Source organism: Rhinolophus sinicus, chromosome 16, assembly GCF_057876585.1.
Source record: "Rhinolophus sinicus isolate RSI-liver-muscle chromosome 16, RSI-T2T, whole genome shotgun sequence".
Lineage (NCBI taxonomy): Eukaryota > Metazoa > Chordata > Mammalia > Chiroptera > Rhinolophidae > Rhinolophus > Rhinolophus sinicus.
In genome coordinates, this window is record NC_142516.1 from 11,769,631 (window position 1) to 11,793,851 (window position 24,221).

General features: G+C 57.4%; 1 protein-coding gene across 10 annotated transcripts in view; it reads right to left on the reverse strand.

The window, feature by feature from the left end:
• Positions 1-250: 250 nt before the first annotated feature.
• Positions 251-24,221, reverse strand: part of DAB2IP (DAB2 interacting protein) — a 183,842-nt gene continuing 159,871 nt past the window's right edge. For 7 of the 10 annotated variants that reach the window (XM_074330947.2, XM_088793318.1, XM_074330951.2 and 4 more), the window contains 10 exons: positions 22,084-22,228; positions 21,853-21,997; positions 18,872-19,108; positions 17,182-17,383; positions 15,072-15,250; positions 12,221-13,109; positions 11,337-11,486; positions 8,960-9,153; positions 4,150-4,237; positions 251-3,309 (listed from right to left, as the gene is read on the reverse strand). In XM_074330947.2, coding sequence (XP_074187048.2) covers positions 3,142-3,309; positions 4,150-4,237; positions 8,960-9,153; positions 11,337-11,486; positions 12,221-13,109; positions 15,072-15,250; positions 17,182-17,383; positions 18,872-19,108; positions 21,853-21,997; positions 22,084-22,228 — 2,397 coding nt within the window. In that variant the 3' untranslated portion in view covers positions 251-3,141. The remainder of the gene's footprint in view (positions 3,310-4,149; positions 4,238-8,959; positions 9,154-11,336; positions 11,487-12,220; positions 13,110-15,071; positions 15,251-17,181; positions 17,384-18,871; positions 19,109-21,852; positions 21,998-22,083; positions 22,229-24,221) is intronic. The other 3 variants (XM_074330948.2, XM_074330946.2, XM_074330949.2) reach the window with 3 other exon arrangements.

Consider the following 24,221-nt stretch of genomic DNA (forward strand, 5'->3'; position numbering starts at 1 on the left):
AGGTGGTCACGGCCAAGCGGAGGGCCTTCGAGCTGATCTGCTCTGCTCCCTGGTGGAGAGGATAACACCAGATCACTAAGTGAGCCGAGACCACCGCAGCCACCAGCTTTAGGGGTTCCCTGTCCACCATTGCCACCAGGGAGAACCAAGTCCTGGACTCTTGGTAAAGGACAATATGAAATATCAGCCACGACTGAGTCATCCCCGGACAACCTCCTGAGACACAGCTGAATAGAGAGGCGAGTCAGGCTTAAAATAGCTAAATAAATCTTTAATATTTCTAATTGCAAATGTACAGAAATTGCACAGCCACAGTCTTAGAACACCAACTTTCTCTGTACATTATTACACAGTTAAAAGTCACAGCTGGAGGGAGAGTCCAGCCAAGACTCCAACATTTGCAGTTTTGTTCTTTTCACATACTTACAAAAGGGGGAGCAGGGAAGTGGTGTGGGGGCTGCGACGGCTTTGGAGCCGAGTGTGTAGAAAAGGGGCTATTTCCCTGGACAGTCTGCCTTCCGCAGACAGACGGGGTGGGAGAGAGATAAGTGCACCCCAGGCAGATGCTCTGAAGGGTGGAGGTGGGGGGGCGTGGAGCTCTGGCCTCGGTTCCCCACCCCCTTACTGGGCAGTTGGAAAAAGTCTTCACTTATAGGAAGTTTGGCAGTTTCCTTCACCCTAAACATAAAAGTGAAGCACAAAAGTCAGGCCTCTGTGTTGGCAAAGGGGGGGAGAGCTTGCTCCAGCAGTCTGGGCTGGGACCTTGGTCCTCCCCAGGCAGGAACTGCCTTCTCTCACTCCCCCGCCCTCCGGGCCCTGCCTGCTGGCAGCATCCACACCAAGACACAGGTTCTGTGTGGCCCGGGCAGGAGCCCCCTTTGCCGGCCCAGCAGGGCATGTGTGCCCATCACCCCCACACAGACAGCACTTCTGCAAAGCAAACAAATAAATGCCATGGGCAGGGCCAAAACCCCAACACCCAAATCCCAAACCTCTCCCTCCTGCCCAATACTGTTCTCTAGATTAAAAAATAAAATACAAACCATCGGAGAGCAGCAGTCCCAGGCAGCCCTCGGCAGCACCAGGACTAAAGGACTATGTACAACCATTAGGTGAAATAGTTACATTACAGTCAAACACCAAGAACATTTACAAAAATTGTCAGACTTGCAATTCAGATAAAAATCTGTGAAGAGTCTGTACACTTTTACAGTTTTTGCACTAGGTAAATAAGGTTCTCGGCCTGAGAGCTCACAGCCCAGCCAAGGGCTGCCAGCTCTGACCCGTCGCCACTGGCCCCCTGTGCCCTGCTGTCGGGCCCTGGGAACCTCCCCCTGTATTGCTAAGACGTGCTCAGTCCACGGTTGCTGTACGAGGCATCGGCGGGAGAGGAGTGGGCTGGGGAGGAGGGGAGGGCTCACTGGGCAGTGGAGGGGCAAGACTGACAGAGGCCTCCCTGGGGCCAGGCCCTGCCTGTGAGACCAGGATGGGGAGCAGGGCCGCAGCCCCCACGGCTTTCCTTCCTGAGGTCTGTGACCCTTGGGGGCCGCCCTCGCCCCACCAGCATGTCTCTGGCCTAAATTAACTGCAGGTTTCATCTAAGAGCCCATCCCCAAGTATGGGCCCAGAACAGGGTGCGGTGTGGTCTGGGCCACCCCTCCCGCACACCCCTGCTGGTGGGCTCTGTGGCAACGGGGCAGCACGTCTCCAGCCCCAGGGGGCAGGAAGGGCTCGGCGCTCTTTCCAAGGGTCTCCTCTGCTTCCTGAGGCTGAGCAGAGGGGTAGCTCTGGATAGGCCCTGACTCTGCTGTGGGGCAAATGTCCCAGCTCTTGTACCCAGGGCTGGGGCTGGGAACAGGGAGGTACAGAGAGACCCAGGCTCCTGCCCACCTAGGTCCCGCAAGCGGGGGCGGGGAGGGCTGAAAAGCTACAGAACAGCCTAGAGCTGAGGAAAACCGGCCCCAGCTGTGGGGTGTGCCCCTTGCCTGTCTGCAGCGCCTGGGTCCTTGGCTGGGGGCCCGGGAAGGGTGAGGAGGAGGCCGGCCGCACACACGGGGCCTGGTGCAGGCCGCTGCTGTCTTGGAGAGGGAGCAAGTCTAACATCCTCCAGGGCCGCTATTTCCCATGCAGTGCGCACGCTCAATTTAAAAGGCCCCTGTGTTCCAGCAAGCGAGCAAGCGGGCTTTTGTTTCTAATGCATACTGTGAAAGGAAAAAAAATCACAGTTATCCACCTTCTCAGGGCCCGCGGGCATTAGAATTTTTTAACCATCAATCAGGAAGATCAGCCTTTGTCTCAGGGTGAGCAACAGCGGCCACTCCCTGCAGGGTCACAGAAGGGCATGCAGCACGCAGAGTGCCGTCTGGGCTGACTCTGCCCAGGTCTTTGGCTTTGGGGGCCCCAGAACAGCAGCCTGGGCCTGGGTGGCAAGTAAGGGAGGCGTGAGGGCCCAGAAGACAGAGCCGTGAGCCTCCCTGGATCTTTTTGGCAGAACAAGGGAGGAAGCGGAAAGCAGGAGTGTGAGAACAGGTATGGGGTAAATCTTCGGTTCCTCACAGCGGGAAGGGTCCCCGACAGGCTGCATGCAGTGGCAGGTGCCCAGCCAGGCAGGGGACACGGAACTCTGGCAGCTCCGTCCTCCCCACCCTCTCCCCGCCTGGTGACCAACCTGTCAGCTCCTGGAACTGAGGGGGCAGGTCCCACAGGGCAGGGGCCTGGCTGCCAGGGAACCTGGGCCCCTAGCTCTTTAATCCCACACCTCTCCGGGCAGCTCCCTCCCTGGGGAGCGTGGGGGGTACATGCACTTGGCCAAATAAAGAAGGAAAGGTGACACACACCAAATTCAATAACCAACAGAGACGTGTTTTGGCTGGCCCCCTGCTCCCACCAGGCTGTCCCACTCCCCACGTGCAGTCTCTTCGGCCTGCACCCAACACGCTTCTTGGGCCGGAAGAGAGGGGAGCGGGCTCCCGCCGCGTCGGTCTCTGCTCCCTCTGTGGCCGCCTCCTGGACCGTGGGCGGAGGGCACAGGGAGATAAGCCTCAGCCTCTTGCCCCCCGCGCTGGGGCTGCAACTGTGGGGTGCTCCTCCCCAGGCGGAGGCCCTGCCCTGGGCCACCAGTCCTGCCTTGCCTCGGGCAGGTTAACAATTGCTGCTGTTTCTGAACTCGCCGTTCTCAGTAATCTGCAATTTGGTGGGGTTGGTGGGGGAGATGCCGTTACGGGTCTGCATGCTGTACCTCTCTTTGAGCTGAGTCAGGGCGCTCATGAGGCGGGCGTTGGCGGCGTCCAGGGAGGCAATGCGCTTCTCCTGTGGACAAAGATGGCGTGAGCTGGGGCCACAGGATGGGAAACAGATCTCCCTGGGGCGGAAGTGCTGGGAAGGGAGGAAGGTGGCCTGGAGGAGATGCAGGGATGGCCAGGAATGCTCCCCGTGCGAAAGGCACTGAGGCTGTGGAGCAGTGGGTGAGTGGGGAAGGGGTGGCCTTGCCACCTGGGCCACGACCGCCTTCCTAATGTCTCCACCGCATCACCTGCTTCTCATCCACACAGAGCAGCTCTAGTGGTGTCATCTATCAGCCACCCAGGGCCCCGAGGGCAGGTGCCCTGTTCATGTGTGTTTGCGTGTGACACAGAGGTCATAGGTCCTAGTCAAGTGTGTGTAGTTGACAGTTTGAGCAAGCCTGGGCCTATTCCTGGGTGAGTGAGAGGAAAAGGGCGCAGCCTTGGGTGAAGGAGACTGGAGGCCAGAGTCTCTAACACGTATCCCCTCTCAATGCAGTTGAGAAGCCATAGCTCTGAACAAGAGCAGCCCCCCTGCTCCCTCTGCCCAGCCTGTGTCACCCCCAGCCTTCCCCATTTCCCTCCCAATAGCTCCCGCTCTTTGGTCAGCACCCCTGGTGAAAGGCAATACCCACCAAGTTGCCCCAGTAGGGGAGGAGTTGCCTCACCCCTTTCACAGCCTGTCCTAGAGAGCTTGTGGTCCACCAAGACCCTCAAGTCTGACTTCTCAGAGCAGAGATCCTAGTCTCCTATTCCTTTGCACCTTTGCAGGGGGTATGACTGGGGATGTGGAGAAGCCCAAGTCACCCAGTCCTTATCCCATGTCCTTTGCCACCTGTGGCTGACCAAAGGGCCAGAGCCCCCCCACCTGGGCATCAATGATCTTCTGTTTGGAGTCTACAGCTGCTTGCATCTCTGCGTGGTCCTTCTTCAGCTCCTCCTCCACAGACATCAACCTGCGACCAGAGACAAGAACAGTAAGGCTGGCACCTGAGGGAGATGATGAGGTAGGTGTGGGGTCTGCAGACCCAGGCCATGGTCCCTGCACAGAGGAGACACACTAGGCAGGCCCCTTCTTGGGCCACAGAACCCCCCACACTTGCCTGGGACAGACGCCCTCCAGTTGGACCCCAGCCACTGACAGGGGCTGGACCTACTCCTCCCTTATACTTCGCCTGCCTGATTCTGTTCTGAAATCCCCAGAAGCCCCTCAGGCTGCCCTTTTTCTGATATTCTTCCAGACGCCAAGGTGGATAGGAGTGGGTGTTGGATCCTTCCTGTCCCCCAGAGCCAGGCAGGTGGTAGTAAGTCATGGGGCCAGTGGTATGGGTGGGAAGACAAAGGCTCTGGAAGGCTCTAGAGCTTTCTCTCCCACTCTGTATTCACTGAAGCTGTGCCAGGCACTCGTGGTAGCGAAATGAATAGAGTAGTCCTTCCCCTTAAGGAGCTCACAAGATAGCAGGGACACAGACTGGCAGACGGTAGTTACCACCTGCACGGGAAGCTTGGGGGCCATGGGGACAGACAGCAGGATGGAGCTAACTGTCCCAGAGGGTGGGGTGGAAGGGTGCACACACTGAACGGACATCTGAAGGGTACACAAGGTCTGCAGGTAGGTGCTGAGCAGAGACGACAGGAGGAATGCTGTCTGCAAAAGCTCAGGGTTAAGGCAAGTGTGGCTCTGTCCCCAGCTGCCCCTTCTCTGAGACCCTTCCTTACCTCATTCTGCTGGTCTCATATACCTGTCAATCACTCTTGATCACTCCTATCTTCCAACTCCCTTCCTTTAGCTTTTGGACCCCATGCTCTCTGGGTTTGACTGCTAGCTCCCACGCCATTGCTTGTAGACACCTTGTCCCGCCTGCCCCTAGGATGTCAGGGCTCCACAGGGCTCTGCCTCACCTGTTCTCACTCTACACATGCTTCTCAGATGAGCTCATCAGCTCCCACGGCCTCACTTCTGTCCCTACCTTCACAACTTCTCTAGCCCAGCAGAGCAGTCCCCCGACCCCTGGCGAGCACTTGGCCCAGAGCATTGTACACGCACAGGAGGCCAGCGGTGCTGGGGCAGGTACCTCACAGGGCTGTCGTGAGGAGTCAGGGGGTTGGGCATTGGGCCTAATCAGGAGAAAGGGGTGCGTGCGGGGCCACACCAAGGGCGGGGCATTCCTTGTCACAAAAAGGTAGACACGGAGCAAAGCCTGTGAGGACCTGGGAGGGGAGAATGGGGGAAGAGGGGCAGGAAATGGTATTATCAGAAGGGGAATTACACTGGGGGGAGGGACTCCTGCTTCCAGTTGTGGTGAGATAATAGCAACTGGACTTACCCTCCTGCCATTAAAAACAAACAAACAAACAAACTAGAAAACTGGACAAGATATATGAAACAAAGGCTGCCAGACACCGAACAGGCAGTGTAGTATGAGAAGGGAATACACGAGGTGCTCGCTGCCTGGAGTGTCCATGCCAAACACAAGGAGGGAAGGGACTTCCCAGAGTCGAGGAGACCCAGGGAGGGCTGGGAGGTGAGACAGCTAGGATTCGTGGGGCCGTGCCAGAGAGGAGGAAGATGCAAAGAGAACTCCACCTGTCTCCTGAAGGGTCTCTGGCTGAGGATTGGTCTGCATGCCTGTGAGAAAATGGGGCAAGAACCATTGGAAAGGAGTTCACAAAACTACCTTAGGAACGTTCATGCTCCTTCCAAGCACGGTGGAAAAGAGGTACTAACATAGGGGGCCTCAGGCAGAATCCCCGGAAGAAAACTGCCTGAACGGTGAAGCCAGATTTGGCCTAGTTTAAAGGCTGTCTGGGACCCACCCAATAAAGTTTAAACATAAGCCTCAGAAGAATCAAACTAATAACAAGTAACCTTGTTGTGTTCCAGAACAAAATCCAAAATATTTAAAGACACACAAGACATCCAGCACCTACATAAAATTTATAATATCTGGCATACAACCAAAAATCACCAAGCATGCAGAAAAGTAGGAAAATATAACCCATAACCAGGAAGAAAATTAATCAATAAAAACAGTCACAGATGATAGAATTAGTAGACAAGGACATTAAAATAACTATTGTAAATATGTTCCACATGTTCAAGAAAATAGAGGAAAGCATGAGCAAGATGAGATTTAAACCAAAGTGAAAGTCTAGAGGTGAAAATACAATATTGGAAATGAAAAAACACTGTAAAGAATAGATTAGACACTGAAGAAGAAATGATTGGTGAACCTGAAGACATGGTAATAGAAATTATCTAAATCGTAGGAAAAAGGAAACAACAGAGCATCAACGTATGTGGGACAACATAAAATAGCCTAACATATGTGCAATGGGAATCCCAGAAAACCGACTGGGGAGGCATGACTATATCCCCACAGATCCAAGAGTTCAACAAACTCAAGAAACATGACTAAACCACACCAAAGCACATCATAATCAAAGTGTTGACAATCAATGATAAAGAAATAAATCTTAAAAAAAATTCCAGAGAAAAGCAGTACATTAACATAATGACAGCGGGCCTTCTATTATAGCCAAGGTGAAAGCCAAATTGGGCTCACTGCCTGTTTTTATAAATAGCCACACAACACAAATAATTCTGCTATAATGGCAGAGTTGAATAATTGCAAGACACCATATGGCTTGCAAAGCTTAAAATATTTATTATCTGCCCCATTACAGAAAGTTTCCATCCTCTGCTGGAAGTGCCAAAAAAGAAATAGTAAGTGGATAAAGGAGATAAAATGGAACCATCACAAACACTCAATACAAAAGAGGGCAGGAAGAAGGGGAACCAAACAGATAGTACAAATGAAAAACAAGTATAGCAAGACACTAGGTTTAAACATAATTATATTGACAATTACATTAAATGTAAGTGGTCTAAACATTCCAATTAAAAGGCAGAAACTGTCAGATAAAACTTAAGAAAAATAAGATGTCTGTAAAAGAAACTCACTTTATAGAGACATGTACATGGGTTAAAATTATAAGGATGGAAAAAGACATAGCAGACTAACACTAACTAAAAGAAAGTCGGGGCAGCTGTATTAATATCAAACAAAGATTTCAGAGCAAGGAAAATGATGAGGGCTAAAGAAGGTGCTTTCATGACGTTGAAGACGTCAGTTCATCAACAGTACATAACAATTCCAAACGTGTGTGCATCTAAGAATCGTGTTTCAGTGTACATAAAGCAAAAACCAACAGAAACAAAAGGAGAAAGACAAATCCATAATCATGAATAGAAACTTTAATATCCTTTTCTCAGTAAGTGACAGAACAGTAAACAAGTAGAAAAAAGCCAGTGAAGAGGTAGAAAACTTGGGATACTCAACCAAAGTGACCTGATAATCGGTGTTTACATTAGGAAGGAAATATACCAGGACTGGTGAGTGGAAATAAGCGTGTTAAGTAAACCACTGACTTCAGGAGGGCTGGGACCTCTCAGAGAACAGACACAACGCACAGCAGGGGGTTGAGCGGAAAAGTGTTTCCATTCTTGGAAGCACACACATGAAGTCAGCCAAGCGCAGAGCTGGCGGGCACGTGAGCAGCAGGTTGCTAGTCACCCCGGTTATAAGGCCTCTGTTCATGCTGACCATTTTCTAATGGACAAGCCCACAGGTAAGTGAAACAATCAGTAATTAGGAGCAGAAAAACAGGAGCAATTCGGGAAGGGTTTTTGTAGTGGACAAAGCGTGCGGCCAGGTGGGGATGTCCTGCCCACTGCACATGGGTGGAATCCATCCAGATGACAGGCTCTTGTACAATGTTAACAAGCTACAAATCCACACTGTCCCTCTTGTACCGTATCATTACTGTCATAAGGAAGGAAACTCCAGGCATGGGTCTCTGTGGGTTGGCCCAGAAGCTACACCTTGACTGCACTCCCTGCCTACAGACACGGAGGAGGGTGTATCCACCCTACCCACGAGCAGGGAGAGAGAAAAAGGGAATCAACACAGAATCTGATATACGCCATCAATAAAGATGAGAGCCAGCATTAAAACCCACAGTCCCCCTGGAAATCTTCCTGCGTTACCCATGGGCACCTTAAAACTCGACACGTCCAGAACTGGCATTGTCATCCCTCTCCCTCCTCACCCAAACTGCTCTTCTTCCAAAGTTCCCCAGCTCAGTAATTGGCACCATGACACAGCCAGATGCTCCTGGCAGAAGAAGTCTAGGGGTTATTCTGCCTCCTTCTTCTCTCTCACCTCCCACCTTCACCCACTGAATTAAGTGACATCCGGTCCGACGTCTCATGTCCTGCACTGGGACCTCATTGTCTTTCTCGGTGTCCCAATCCAGCTTCTAAACCCCCCTGAGAGCACTTACCAAGACGCTGTGACCCCTACAGGGCCCACAGGCCCTCGGGAGCTGGCCTCGGCTGACCTCCCTTCTGCCAGGCCCAGCTCTGCGTCCTGCCAGCAACACACACGGTACCACGTGGGGCTCCCCACACTCCAGGCTACCTCTTACCTCCAGGCCGGTGCCATGCTGTCCCCACCGCTGGGGTCACTCTCTTCCCTCCCGTCTCCCACTCAGCTCATCCTGCAGCTGACCGGCCCCTCCCCCGACCAGGAGCCTCCTGAAGGGCAGCGGACAGGTCTGTCCCCTGTGCACGTGGGGCCAGGCCTGGGGCCAGAGCAGGGACAGACCACGCTCACCTGCTGATGATGCCCTTCATCTGGATGTCCTTGTCCTCCTGCTGCCGTCGCAGCCGCTCCTCACCCTCCTCCAGCCGCGCCTGGTACTCCAGCACCAGTTTCTGCGTCGTCTCCTCCTGGCACTTGAACAGGGTCTCGTACTCCTCCAGCTTTTTGTTGGAGATTCGTAACTTGTCCTGCAGCACTGCCAGGTCCTGCCAGGAGGGCAGCGTGCCACGGGCACAGCACCCAGGACAAAGAGCACAGCCTCATGAGCCCGAGCAGGAGCAGAGGGTGGGAGGGAGCCCGGCTCGGAAGGCCTCAGGCTGTCAGCATCACACGGCGAGGAGACGCCAAGCCTCCCACCAGCCGGGCTCGCTCCACACCGAGCTCCCCGCCGCCCGCCCTTACAGCTATGAAGACTCAAACCCAGATCTCAGAAGTATGGATTTAAGTAGGGTCTCCAGCTTTGTATAATAAAGGTTAGAATACCCCGGAAAACGTTAAGGAGATCCGACAATGCCCTGTGGGGGCTCGCCAAGAGGGGAAACTGAGGCCCAGAAGGGGTGGCGACCCAATCATACGGAGAGTAGAATGACTGACAGGTTAGGTAAGATCACAGCCTCCCAGCCTCTACCTGACCCTAAAGCCAGGGCAGTGGTGGAGGGAAGTGGGGGAGAGAGAGAGGTCAAGGGCAAAGTGGTCCCGGCTTTCTGGACCTGATTTAGCCCAGCACACTCAGCCTTTGGGGAGCAGAAGGATGTGCATGGCAGCAAGAGAAGCAGCAAGCTGGGAGGCTGTGGGCTGGACGGAGGGCAAGGCAGGGTTAGCACCGGAATCAAGGGCTTTGGGCCAGGGTACCGTGAGAACACAGGACTGGGAGAGGCAAGAGCCTCTCCTTGAATCCTGGGTGACGGGAGCCCAGCTCACTCAATGGCAAAGGACTGTCCTCCAAGGTCAGGAGACAACAAAGCCTGCAAGACGCAGCCCTACCCCAATGTAAACCCTGAAGCTAAGCTGGACCCAGAGGGGAGCCCGGCTCTGGGAGAACTGGCCCTGGCCTCATCCTGGGTCTTCTGCTCAGCTGGCCAGAGGGGCGTGGGAAGGGCCAGAAAGAGGCAGGACCAGGTCTCCAGGGAGTTCAGGGAACCAAAGCCTCTTGGGTTTGCCTGTGAGGGTGAGTAGCAAAGAGGGTGAGAGAAGCAGCAGCTCCTTCAGCCAAGGGACAACGAGAAAGAGGACACTCCAGCTGCAGCCTGACCCTTACAATCGTTCAGGCAATCCTGGCAACTCACAAATGGGAACTGGAGTCTCGGAAAGGTAGAGCCTGGCCCCAGGTTCATGCAGGGAGCCTGGGGTGAGGCTGGCCTTCCTTGCTCCCCAGCCAAACTCTGGCTCTTAGAGCACTGTGCCCCATGTCCCCTGATCCCCTGCACATTATTATGGTGAAAGCAGGTGGATGCGGTGGACCCAGGGGATGGTGGAGGGGGCGGAATGCAGCATGCACATGGACCTCGCCTGAGGCCAGGGAGGGAGAACGGCCACCCTTAGCTCCATGCCCTTGCCTGAGAGGCTGCTACAGGCTTTCCTTGGCCAAGAGGGGCGAGGGCACCAGAGGTGAGTGGGGGACGTGGCTGCTGTGTGGGGGTCTTGTGCTGCTCCTGTGTTGACCTGGGCTTTGGTCTTCAGGAGACGAGACCCAGCCACAGAGCCGAGGCAGCTGCCCCAGCTGGGAGAATTTTGGAGGACAGAAGCCTCCACTGTCCACCAAATGCTGGATGTGTGTGGTGGGGGAGGACTTGGATATTTTAGAACCAGTTATTTCCCATGGCAGAAAGAAAACATCTCAGTAGCAACCTGACTCCGGCCCTCACCCTGGCTCTTTCTCTCCCAGGCCCTAGTAGAGACGGAGACTGGGAAAGAGCCAGGCCTCGGGCAGGTACCAGCCCTGCGCTGGGGGTGCTCTCCCAGCTGTCTCAGGGACCCAAGCCTCCACCTCCCCACGCAGGAGGCTCCCTCACGGGACTCCATGTATCTCTTTGGCACCCCCGACCCTCAAGTCCCAGATTCTCTGAAGCTCAGCTGCCCAGTCACTTGGGGACGGAGCCTCCCAGAGGTCCGATGACGAACTCCCAGGAGTCTGGATTCAGTACAAGTCCCAGCTGAGTCTCATGTGAAGCCCGTATGGGAAACCTCGGCTCTAAGCTAATCCCTCTTGCTGCTCGTCCTCCAGATTCCACTGACCACTGTCCTCAGGGGAAACCAGGGGTTGAGAGGGGATCGGCCATTTGCAGGACTGAGCAGCACCGCCCCATTCAGGGCTCGAGAGGAGAGACTCCTGCCAGCAGCCAAGGGAGGCCACCCCGCCCTGTCCCCAAATGCCAGGGTCCAGCTTTACCTTTTCTGCTTGGCTGAGCTCCTCCTTACTCCTTAGCCTATCCCTGTGGGGGGGGTCTGGGCCCAGGCCCTCGTCTTCTAACTGCGCGTTCATGGTCAAGAGCCAAGCGGCCGTGCGGTCCAGGGCATTGGGGCTCACGGGTGAAGGGCCCTACAATGAAACACAGCTGTGAGGGGCCGGAGGGAGGCAGGGGGAGGGAAGGGGTGGGCATGGCACTGTGTGAGCCATGGGGACAAGTGGCTCAGAGGCACAGCAGGAAGGGAGGGGACCTTCAGCTGACCGGGCACCTACTGATGGCAGCAACTCCCAGACAGCAGCCTGAATCAGACTCAAATATCCAGGTGGCATCCTGAGCTGCTCTCGGCTGCCCAGGTGAGAACGGGTGAGCTGGCCCCGGCAGACCAGGTGCTCTACCCAGACCACGTCAGTTCCACATACTACGTGCAACCCCTGGATGACAGGAATCACCCAGGTACCCTGCAGCTGAGCTCTGGAGGCCAGCTCAGGGCAGGTATGGGACCTTTGGGGGCAGCTCGACTCCTACCCTGAGTAGGGCTTTAGCAGGCTTGGAAATGAAGATGGACTAACCCTCCTCCTTCTCACTGACCCAGCTGTCTCTCGGGGATCTGGCTGAGGGACCCTCAGGCCGCAGTGTCCCTGGTTCACAGGATTCAGGCAGGGGCCAGTGAGGCCGGGGCCAGTGGGGCTGGGGGAGGGTTGGTGGTATGTGTGGCAGGCTGCTGGGATGGGGCCGAATGTGGCAGCATTCAGCATGGGATGGCAGCTGGGTGCAGGTGGAGATGAAATGACCGAGGAGCAGCATGACATGGGTATGACAACCTGCCTGGCCCTCCGCCTGCCCGCCACCCGCCGGCAGCACTGACCTGCTTATGCACCGCGCGAGGCTTCAGCTCGGGGCTGTCGCCCTTGGAGGAGGACGACTGCTGCCGGAGCCGGGCTCCGGGGCCAGCCCAGTCAGGGGAGGCCGACGCCAGGGTTCCGCTCGAGGGTCGCGGGTACTGCAAGGTGCTCAGCAGGGTGGGCGGCGTCCGGCCACGGGGGGCCGGGGGCGGGGGTGGGGGTGGGGGCGGCGGCTGGTCGATCCTCCGCTGGGGGCCGGCACTGTTCTGCCGTGGCACCGTGGGCTGCCCGCCCTTTTCAGTCAGTGACATCTGCCTCCGCGCCAGCTCCCCCGGCCGTCGCCCGAGCTCCTCAGCGGCACTGCTGAAACTTCCCAGCTTGGCAGCAGCTGCCAACTCCTCGCTGTTGCTGTGGGAGCTCAGGGAGCTGTGGCCCTCAGAGCCCGAGTCGCCAAGGCCGCGGGGCGACAGAGGCAGGCCGGCCGCCATCTGGTACACAGGGTTCTGGAAGGAGAGCGGTGCCAACAACTGGGGCCGGCCTGGTGCGCCCTCAGAGGTGCCCGGTGTGGTTGGCGTCTGGCCTGCCCGCCGCACTGTGGCCAGCCCTGCCAGGTTCACTGGGGCTGCCCGGGCCGGCCACCCAGCCACCAGCTGAGTTGCAGGGGCCTGCCCGTCGGCAGCGAGGGCGTCGGGCCCCGCCGGGGAACCCGCCTCCCCGTCCAGCGTGCGAGCGTCTTGGAGGTCCACCATGGACAGGCTCTTGCCACCGTTGGCCATCTGAAGATCAGGTTCGTTGGCTTCCGAGTAACTTGAGCTGCGGGCAGGTGAGGGCTGGACCCCGGAGGACCTTGTGACAAAAAACAAGTCCTTGTTTTCGGGGGTTGGAGACGGTAACCGGGTGAAATCTATCAGACTGCAGGGAGACAAGCACACACAGGGAAAGAAGGGGGAAAAGAAGAACTGTGAATGCGGCCCAGGCGGGTCCAAACCGAGAGCCCCCGCCAATCCGCCAGGCCTGGGAAGGGGGGGCGAGGAAGGAGGTTCAAGGGCAGCGAGACGGGGAGAGTCCCGGGGACCAGTGGTCCAGCTGTAAAACCAAACCACAGCCTGGGCAGCGACCCTGGCAGAAGCCACCAGGGGGACTGAGTGGCTGAGATGGCTGCTCCTGCACAGAACCTCTACGCTAGGGGCCAGTATTGCTAGTACCAGGCCAGGCTGCTCGGAAGGCCCTCTCCCTGCTCAGCTGCATCTTGGGGTGATGGGTGCTGAGGTCTGGAGTGTTCTGGAAAATTCCCCTTAGCTAAGCCAAACCCACAACGCAGTGGCTCTCTGCTCTCCAAGGGTCCTGCATGGAGAACTCCGACGTCAAAGCCACAGGGGCTCCCTCTGCCTCTTCCCTCTTGCTCCTGATCAGACTGATAAACGAAGTGGGGGCCTGGTGAAGCCTCCCCTGCCTGGCTTCCTGCTGCCTCCCCCTTGACTGACTGGCAGGCGGGGGCTGGCGTTACTGCCAAAAACAAGGCTTCAGAGGAGGATCCTCAAGGCATGACTCAGGCAGGCAGGTCTGCACCGCGGTGGCAGGCTGCGCCATCCCTGGGTCTTCCAGCCTCTCCCACGCCCCTCCCCAGAAGCCAGCTCCTAGGGACAAGGGACAATGTGGGGGCCAGCTGGACTTCGGAGGGGAGGATGTGGGGGTGAAAAGGGCTCTGAGTGGGCTGGAGGCAACAAGGACTTGGGGGTGTGACATGGGCTTGGAATGGGGAGTTAGAGTTGGCCTGGCCTGGGATGGAGAGAGGAAGCACCAAGCCCCACACGACGAGACAGGCAGGGCAGGCTGTGGCCACGGGGGTCACAGCACTTGTGGGCTGGGCAGCAGGAGGAGCCAAGAGAAACCCAGAGCAGCCGCATACCCGGTCAGGTCTCCTCAAAACCCACGTCTCTCAACCAAGGTGTATCCCCACCTGAACTCAGCTTTACCTCACTTGGTAGGTTGTATGAGTGAACCCCAAGACTCAGAGGGACTGGAAGTGGCACCTGGCTTCTTCCTGGGCCTCCAGTCGTATGCACCACATGCCCTAGATGCCTGATGTCCACACCCTTGCCTGCTTAAAAGCCTGTCACTGCTGCCACCTCTGGATGAGACCTGACACCCAACTCTGCTGCCCCAGCCTCATCCTCAACTACCTGGTTCAAGATGGTCCCTAGTAGGGAGGGAAGTGTACGAATTGGGCATAAATGATTCAGTATAAATACCTACTTTTTCCACAGGACTATCCTCATTTTGACATCAGCGTTCGAGAACATTTGCCTCCCTCACCATTGCGTGTGTTTTATTTACAGGGCACTAACCCGAGGCTAAGGGCTCAGAGTGAGGGCTGGGCCTCAACTCTCTCATTTTCTGGGGCTCCCAGCCTCAAAGCCTTGTAGTCACCCAAGCTCCTGCTAAAAACACATAGCCCTACACACCACTTCTGGAGATTCTGATTCAGGCCCAGAAAATACCAGACCAGATATTTTAACACACACCTGGGTAATGATCTGGAGGTATCTGGGACCAGTAATTGTTCTTCAATTGAATATACTGTCTTTCTCCAGGCCTTCATGCTAGTCCCTCTACCCAGAATGCCTTTTCCACCAATGAAAATGTTTCCTAAAAAGCTCAAAACCACAGTGCCACCTCCTCTAGGCAGCTTTCCCTGATTGTTTCCCCAAACGGAGTTTCACTGCTTAGGGCCTGCACAACACATTTTGAGTCTCACCCAGCTTGTTTTATAAACACTGTGCAGGCATCTTCCTCCCCAGCTGAGACTGCAGGTGGTCTGTGCCTTGTCTGCATGTGTACCCCACAATGTCTAGCACACCTGGCAGGCCTTACCCAGAGAGATCATTCTCAATCACCATCTTCTGCAGCCCGGCCGAGATGCTGCTGCTGCCAGAGCCAGGCGTGGAGGCCAGGTCGTTGGTCCCTGCGAGCTGCCCACTACCTGGGGTGCTTAGTGCTGTATGGACGTCCCTTAGGATCCGAGGCAGGGGGCCCAGTTTGGATACGATGCTCTGCAAAGACACAGCAAGAGGAAGGTGAGACCTGCTGGGGCCCCCTGGGGAGCTAAGCACGCTGCGTCCAATCTGCGAGGAGTCAGGCAGAAAAGCAGACCCTCCCTGCCCCCCACCTGTCAGATCCAGCAAGTCTAGGGGGGTAGGGGGTAGAGCTGCAAATTACATATTTACATATTTCCAGGAATCTGCAAATTACATATTTACCAGCTCCCCAGACATTTCTGGGACAGGGTTTGAGAGGCTCACATGGAGAAGCGCTGACCTGGTCTAAGCCTTTGACCCTGTTCGTCCTACCCTGGTGCCTCCCCAGAGAGGAAAGCCCATGTGGAATCCAGAATTTCCCACACCCACACCGCCCTGTCCAAAAGGCTTCTGGGAGGGCCAGCCCCTCCCATGTCCCCTACTCCCCAAGGAGGGATGGGGGCTGACCCACTTCGACAGCTGAGCCCCAGTGGAGCTGGTCCAGGCACGGAGCAGGCCACCACCACATGCCTGTCAGACAATTAACAAATGGATGGCCAGGCGGAGGGTGACACCTGGGCCCATTTCAACTTCACTGTCATGGTTTAGGCTGATGGTGCTAAGGATTCCAGGCTGGGGGGCTGAGCTCAGGGAAGGGAACTCCGCCTTCACCTGCTTATGCAATGGCTTCCACGTAGGACTTCGTGCAAAAAGAAAATGGGAAAACTTATGCACCCAATAGTGCAGAGACTTGAGAGGCAAAGAGCTTGATTTCAAGTCCCTGCTGCCACACTGTCAGCGGTGAGGGCTGCAGACCGTGCAGAAACGGAGGACGATGGCCGGCACAGGGGCTCCGTCAGTGGTAGCAGCTGGAGTGACCGGTGTGGGCAGCAGGGAGGAAGAGGGCCTTGGCCCTGATTTCTATTTCCCCTCCTGTGTCTCTCGTAGCCAAAGGGCAGTGGACACAAACGGGCAGAAATGACTACAACAGCAGCTGTCTGTGGTGAAAAGCTGGACTAACCCAAGTGTCCAGCAACAGGGGGCCGGTGGAATAAATTGCAGTCGTATGACGAGACAGTCTGCGGTCACCAGAAGGTCACAGTGATGGCAGTACGCGCTACCGTGAAAAGACGTCCACAGCAGGGTGAGAAACGCACATTGCAGTGCACACGTGAGTTCTCACTTTAACACAGACAAAAAGGGAAGAGGACTCTGTGCTTGTGTCTGTACTTACACACACACTGATGTATCTAGAAGCCTGCACACCAGAGTGCCTGAGTGGTCACCTCCAGGAAATCGGACAGAAGTGGGGAGGCCTTCCAGCCCTGCTTCAGCAGGAGCTACTTTTGTAAGGCGGTCTCTTGGAGCCCCGGAAAGCAAGATATTCTGGAAGGAGACTGTGGCAGACCCAGCCTTGCTGCAAAGAACCTGTTCACTGTGTGGACGGGGGCTGCCAGTGGGGGTGGGGGTAGAGGTGGGAGGCAGTGGACCCGCAGGCCAAACAGGGGACAACCCAGGTGACCGCAGCAATGTCAGAGGTGTGTGGCGCACACCCATCTCAACTGATGGTCAAGGGCAATTTCTGCAAAGGTTTGTAACTTCCTGCCTGCCACGTGGAGGTACAGCAGTCTCAATCTATCTTTTTCTTATCAGGGGCCTTGAAACCCAGTCAAGGACATTTTTGGAGAAACAGCTAAATCTGGCCACATTTCCCACAGCTTCGTATGTGGAATCCACCCACTCAACACCGAGTGCACAGAGGCAGAGCCGAAACCCCAGTACGCAGAGTGGGCTCCCGCAGCAGGTACTGGCAAGTGAATGTGGCCACCAGGAAACAGGGCCGAGGTCCCACTGTGTGCTGACAGGGCGTGGGTTGGAACCCTGGGCTCTGGCACCGAGGCAGGGCTGCTGATCTGCCCCACTCGAGGAGAACCTTTGCCCGCCCTCTGCTCCAGGGGGGCAAGTACCTGTTCGAGCTGGCTGACAGCCTCCCAGAGCAGCGAGTGCAGGCTGGAGAGCTCACGGCCCAGGTCGATGTAGCCCTCGAAGCCGGCTGTGTTGGAGATGGTCTCGGGGTTGGAAATCTCCAGGAGGAACCGTTGCATGTTGGTCCACTCGTGCTCCAGGAACTGGTTCATGAAAGACATGTACTCTTCCTTGCTGCCAAATCTGGAAAGAGCAGACAGTGGTCCTGGGTTCGAGGTAGGTCGCAGAAAGCCAGCCCCCCCCCCCCGGGAGGCCCCCTTCTCTGAGACACCCCCACCTCCTCAGCTCCCATCCACCTTGGGCCACTGTGGCCAAGTCTGAAGTCACCACCAGCACGACAAACCCATGCCGTCCTCGGGGTTCCCGACCCGAAGTGGAGACACCCCCGTTCACCAGACAGCTAAGCCAGAGCCTGGCATATCATCTCCTTCCCCTCCCTCCCCACAACCGACAAGGCCTGCGGACCTTAGCTTTTCATCACCCTTCACCTTGCAGCCACTGCCTCCTGCATCGCCATCCCCTGTCACTTCTACCACTTTTCTTCTAGCCGAAACCACAGCTACGCTTCCCTCCAGTCTCTCAGCAGCCAGTCCCCCTCCCTTCAAGCCCTCACCCCACTGCCGTCAGGCTGAGCTTTGCAGGACCCAGCACAGAGGAGGGCCACGCTGTCCCTTGCTTACAGCCCGCCCGTGGCTCCCCCTGCCCTGCCTAAGCTTGAAGTCCCTGCTGTCTTATCTCCCACTTCTCCCGGCCTGGCGCTTGACGATTCGAGATGCCACGGCACCTTGTCCCTCCAGCACCTAGCCCTCCCCAGGCCGCCCCCCTCACCTCCCCCGCTCCTGCTGCCCTTCCATGAGCGGGTGAACGTCTTGTCGTGACACGCAGCTGGGAGCACGTGTTCTGGGAAGCCTCCCTGTCTCCTCTCCCAAGCGGAGGGCCCCCCTGAGACCGTGCACCTCTAGCACTGCTCTGCTGCTTACTCTGCATTGCCCCCCCCTTCCCCTGCCAAAGTGCCAGCTCTGGAGGGCTAGACCAGGTGTGATTTAACGCCCTACAGAGGAGGCTTGGAACTGGGCTCCATCTATGCTTTGTGAATGAGCGACCAGATGACCGAGCCCTTTCATTTCCACCCCCTCGCTCTAAGGTACAGTCAAAAACACCAAAGTGCTTGACGAGCGAGGACATCCTCGACAGCGTGAAGCAAGGACAGTCTGAATCAGCTCAAATGCCCAACCACAGGCGACGGGCTAAGGAAACGGGCCCTTCGCCTCTGAAGGCATGTTAGTCATTCATTTCAAAACGAGGCTCGTGAATGTTAAGTACATGGGAGAATCCTGATGACAAAATGTTAATTCAAAAAAGCAAAAGAAAAAAATATCTTGTCTTCTCACCTTTGAAAATTAAGGAAACACACCAAAATGGCATGTACTTTCAGCAGGGGGAAGGTGGGGTGGGGAAAAGATTTTATTTTGAAAAAGGGGGAGAGGGAGGACTGAGGATGACAGGGGTTCAAGCACAGCCCCCTGCCCCCCAGCTCTGGGGCAGAAACACCCACGGCCTGTCCCCTGCCCCTGGGGACCCAGCTCTGGGGCAGAAACACCCATGGCCTGCCCCCTGCCCCCATGGGCTCCACCCCACCCCCACTCTGCACCCGGGGGACGCAGCACTCACTTGGCGAAGTTGGCCAGGTTCTGGGTAACCTTGGCGATGAGGGTGAGGGTGCGGGCTGTGCGGTCATCGGGGTACTCCTGCAGCAGATGGAAGAGTGAGGGCGACATGATGGCTGGGCACAGGAAGCGCAAAAACAGGGAGGCACTGATGAGCCGCTCGCTGATGTCCGGCCGGCCGCGGCTGCTGCACTCCTGGCGCCACGAGGCAAACACTTCCTTCAGCTCCCGTGGGAAGACGCTGTATAGGGACAGACAAGCATGGACCCAGTGGTCAGGCAGTGGCCCAGGACGGATGGCACTGAGCAGGAACCTGGTTCTGGGTCTGACGGAACCCTGAGTTCCAACCCCAACGGCTGTGTGAGCTCAGCCCACTGCCTGACCTCTCTGAGCCCTTTACCCTGCCGTTCGTCATCCATCATCCAGGGCAGGGCTGCTGGGGGAGCTGAGAGGGCACAGTGAGTGCTCAGCAAGCTGACGGAGCACACACCCCAGTGGGACAGAACACAAGCACAGAGGAGCCAGGTCTCTGTCCTAACCGGAACCAACGGCAAGGGCCAGCTCATGGTCCGGCCCCTTCCCAGCTTCCCCAGGGCTCAACCTTTCTCCCCAAACAGCAGGCATCTGGGTCTAGGTGAGGAAAACACAACCCAACAGACCACTGCTCCTTGGTTCCCATCACTGACTTTTGAGACTTACTCCCTTCACTCGAGTAACATTATGGGAAGTAGAGGTTTTCAGCAGAGCTCAGAGTGATCAAGAAGTGGGAAAATCTAACCACAGGGTGAAGACACAGCTCTCTACTTTCCAGACAGGGAAGGAAATGGAGAGAGGGACTTCCCTGGTTGATGTGGGCAGGGTCCCGAGCCCTCAGCTGGGGGCTCTCTCCACTGGGCATCCCTAACCTGCCACAATGAGGCCCCACATGCCAACCTCTAAGTGGCTCTCCTATCTTTTCACCCTAAAAGATGTGCCTCCCACACTGGGGGCAGGCCGAGATCCCGTGCTCCCTGAACCCAGGCTATGCCTGGCTCTGGCATTGGCTCTGGGTGCTCTTCCCAAGTGCCTGGTCCTCCCTGGCCTTCCGTTTCCTCACCCTTCCTGAGAACAAGGCCTGCCCTGCCCAGCTCACAGGGCCATCTTACGGCTGAGACTCCAAGGCCGTGAGAGGCCTTGGTGAACTTGGAAAGCTTCTGCCCAACAAACCCAGCACCCAGCCCGGCAGGCTGTCGGCAGGGCACGTGGGAGCACAAAGGCACGGCCAGAGAGGAAGTGAGGGCAGGCAGCCTTTACCCTGGCCCCCAAAGTGCCTGGCACAGGACAGGAGGGGGCAGACACTGAGTGAGGACATCTATTGATGGACTTGTCCAGAACTGAGTGGTGAGCGGTGCCTCTGGGTCTCTGACAAACACCAGAAAGAGGAAATGGAAATTGTCCATAGATATGTTTCCCAGTGTCCCACACCCGACCCGCCCTGGGAGCAGCAGGGCAGAGTGTGCAAACACAGGCTGGCCGCAGGTGGAGAGTGTGTTCCCAGAGAGTTCAAGTCCCTCTGGTCACTCCTCCACCCCCGGTGCCACAGGTCATTTGTGACCCAGCCTGAGGGGCCAAGGGGGTCCCAGGTGAGCACCTTGTGCAGCCCAGGGGCAGAGGGACCTGGGCAGTGGGGCACCGAACCCACTGGCTCTAGCTATTCCCTCTGCTCCCTCCCCAAGGCTGTCGCTCACCTAGCAGGCCTGTCGCTGCCTGTCCTTAGGGGGCAGCAAACCATTCCCAGGACCCTCCTGTGTGCCCAGGCCCTGAGCTGGTGGATGTGCCCCCCCTCCCGCCCCCAGGGTGCTCCCCCATGTGTAGGAAACGGATTCAGACACAGGCACAATCCCACTCCAATGGGATGACGGCTGGACACGGAGCCCAGGAGCGGGGAGCTGACTGCGTATGGGGACACGAAGGGGGCCATAGACGGGAGCCAGGTGTAAGGCCTTCAAGCAGCAACGGAAGGCGTGTGACGAAAGAAAGGGGTACGGAATAGCTGGGGGTGAGGCTGTGGGGTCAGGAGAGGGGCTCGATCTAGTGGGGAGTGGGATGCAGGTCCTAAGCTGGAGCAGTGACCAAAGAGAAACCCTGGGCAGCTCCTCCAGTGCGAAAATCACCCCACTGCTTAGAGCTGGCAGCAAGATCCCGACCCTGGACAGCCAGGCACGCCACACCGTGAGGAAGCTGGACTCTGCACTAGGTCAGACGGCCACCAGACACACAAACCCCAGAACGGGCAGGCGCCTGGGACGTTAGCCTTGCAGGAAGTGGCCCAGGGACTGATTCTGGCCCTGACTGGCCCTGTCCGAGCAGGCCACACCACACTCCCCTGCTCCTCTCTGGGACTGGCCTCAGCCTGCAGACCTCGCTTCTACTAGAAGCTCAGTCCTTTCTTCTCTGTTCTCTCCAGTCTGCCCGCTGTCCAGGCACCACGCAAGCCCCCGCTGAGCCCAATCACTAGCCTTTGATGAGAGCATCGAGCTACGGACAGACGAGGGCTACGCCATCCATCCACCCCAGGCAGCTGCCCAGGCAGGGCCTTGTCAGTCTCACGCTCTGTGCAGCGCTGGGCACACAGAGGGCGCTCGCTAATAAACAAGTGCAGTGGACTGCCGTCGTGTCCAAATCCTTCACACTGTACACACTGTGCCCTGCCTATGTCCTGGAACATTCCCTTACATCTGAGAGCTGCAAAAGAACCAGTCTCACAGCCCAGCAAGACTCTGCGGGGTCAGGCAGAGGATGGGTTCCACCCCAGAGCCACCACTCTGCAGCGGGGGTGCAGGCGTGTCCCTTACGTTGTCCTTACTAAGCCCCAGCTCTCATTGGTACGTCAGGCACAAGGGAAGAGAGCCCCTCACTAGCACACACGCCCCGCGCCGCGCCTGGCACTGTGGGCACCCTGGCAGAGCAGGACGGGTCAGACGCTGGGTGGGGCGCAGCACTGACCAGTAGGAGTTGATGATCTTGCAGAAGGCCAGCTCGCAGCACATCTTGAGGTTGCTCTGGTGCTCGGGGAGGTCAGCGGCCGCGCACTTGCTCGGGTCCACTTCGCAGTTCTCATCTGACTCGTACAGGGCTTTGATGAACTCGCCTGTGGCCGGGAGGGCAGGGGGGGCAGTGAGGACCTGGTGGGCACAGCCCACCCTCTGCCCACCTGCCAGCCTGTACCCTCCCTACCTAGCGCGTCCTGCAGGTACTTCTGGCCCACCAGCTTGAGGTACTCCTCGATGGCCTTGGTGGCCAGCGTGTTCTCCCGGAAGATGAGGTGCTCGTTGTCCCCACAGCGGTCCACCTCCGACATCATCAGGTCCGTCAGGAAGTCCTGGGGAGGCAGGCAGTGAGGAGAGGGGACCTGAGCAGGCCTGGCAGGTAGGACCCTAGGATTCCAGACCCGCTCCCTGGCCAGAAGCCCCTGCTTCTCACGGCTGCTCTACTGTCAAGCAGCTGGTGCTGACCCCGGGGACTGCCAGGGAGGGAGGCCAGGGCGACGCGGTCTCTCCTAGGGGAGACGCCTAGATGCTGGTGACATCAGAGCTGGGTCCAGGGAGCGGGGAGGCAGGTCTGGGCAAAAGCCACAGGGACACAAGCTCCCCACATCCCGGTCAGACCAGCTGGACTCTAATCCCTGCTCAGCCCTGGCCAGGCCTGGCTGGGTGACCAGAGCAGGAGTCCTCCAGCCACCACCATCGATGCCAAAGAGGACAGAGGGGATGCCCTCTGTCCATCGTACAAGCAACTGCCACTATCTCCCCATTGCTCTGATGGGGTCTCCCGCACCAGACAGACTCCTCCTGTGTGGTCCCTCAGAGAAGGACGAGAGAGGCAGAGGCTGTCCAGCTGCCCTGCAAGGCAGTGAGCCAGTGCTTAAACGGTGAGAGCAGGGGCCTTGGCTGGGGTGGGAAGGTGCGGGTACCACTGGCCGCCTGGCAAACCCAGGGCAGTAGCTCCTCACTGCTGTGGGTCCCAGACTTCTTTGGAGGGCAGCTGTTAAGCCGATGAGCTCTCAGTCCCATAGGCAGGGTCACGGGAAGACCCCAGGAGGGACCTGAGCCCACACCTTCCTTCCTGAGTGGGAGGCTGTGCATTGAACCTGCTGCACCTGCCCAGGTGGGAACTCCCTCCCTCCAGAGCCCCCATCTCCTCTTACCCACAGTCAACCTTGTGATTCGGGGAGAGAAAGAGACAGGCAGGTAGGCAGAGACCCAGGGGAGGGCAAAGGGCAGGGCAGGGGCCACCCGACAGGGAGGCTGCAAGGTGGCCAGCATGGGCCAGGGTTTCTGCTGTATACAACCTTGGGTCACTCTGAGATCACAAGTGGCTCTTGAAACACGGAACTGAGCTCTAGGCCCAGGAGACGGCCAAAGGAGGGACTGGGGGGGCTGAGAAAGCTGCGATAGCCTCTCTGGGGACCAGTGTAAGGAGCCCTTCCTCACCTACAGGTGATGTGTAGGGTCCCCTTCACCAAACACACAGAGGCAGAGGCAAGCACTGTGTAGGGCCCTGCTCACACCCACGGCCTTCCTGAAGTGCTGGGGTGTGTGCTGGGCCCAGCTGGGATGAGGAACTCTCCTCAGAGCTGGGACCCAATGGGGGAACAGGCACAGAACAGGAAAGTGACCTATCCAAGGCCACACAGCTACCTGGGCCAGATTTGGCCCAAGTCTCCAGCTTCCCAGGCCCCGTTCCTCCTGGGCTGCACCAAGGAGAGAGGGGGTGGCAGGGAGAACTCCAAGGACAGGACACTGGAAAGCCGCAGCCCAGGAGAGCGGAGCCTGGGCAGGGCAGCTTGGCCTCTGCACTGCGGGCCTTCGTCTGACGCTCTGCCCCTCACCACGAACACCCTGTTAGTTCCCAAGTTCTCTGAACAGAGGGGGAGCTCAGACACACGTCACTCCTTCCGTCTATTGCTCCCCCCACCCCACTGAGGGTCGCGGGGGAGTCTGGAGCCCAGCTTCCACCTCCCTCCACAATGAGCACCTCGATTCACCTCATCTCAGCTGGGAGCCCCGAGAGCAAAGGTCACTTCAGATTGGAGCCAAATCCAAGCCAGCCCAGCCCTCGGGGGCCAGGTACTAAAAGAACAAATACCATAGCAGAAAAGGACCCTGCTCGAGCCCCGTGCCTCCCTTGCTCCCTCTGGGGGCCGGGCCTGCCTCAATTCACGGTTTCCCAGCACCCTTCGCAATGCTGACCGGAAAATTAAGGACAGTCCAGCCAGAGGTCCCACTCACAGCCTGGCCCAGTCAGGTCCAAAGGCTGGAGGCGGGGGAAGGAAGTGGTCCGATGATATGGAGGAGACCGAGTGCTCCCGCTAC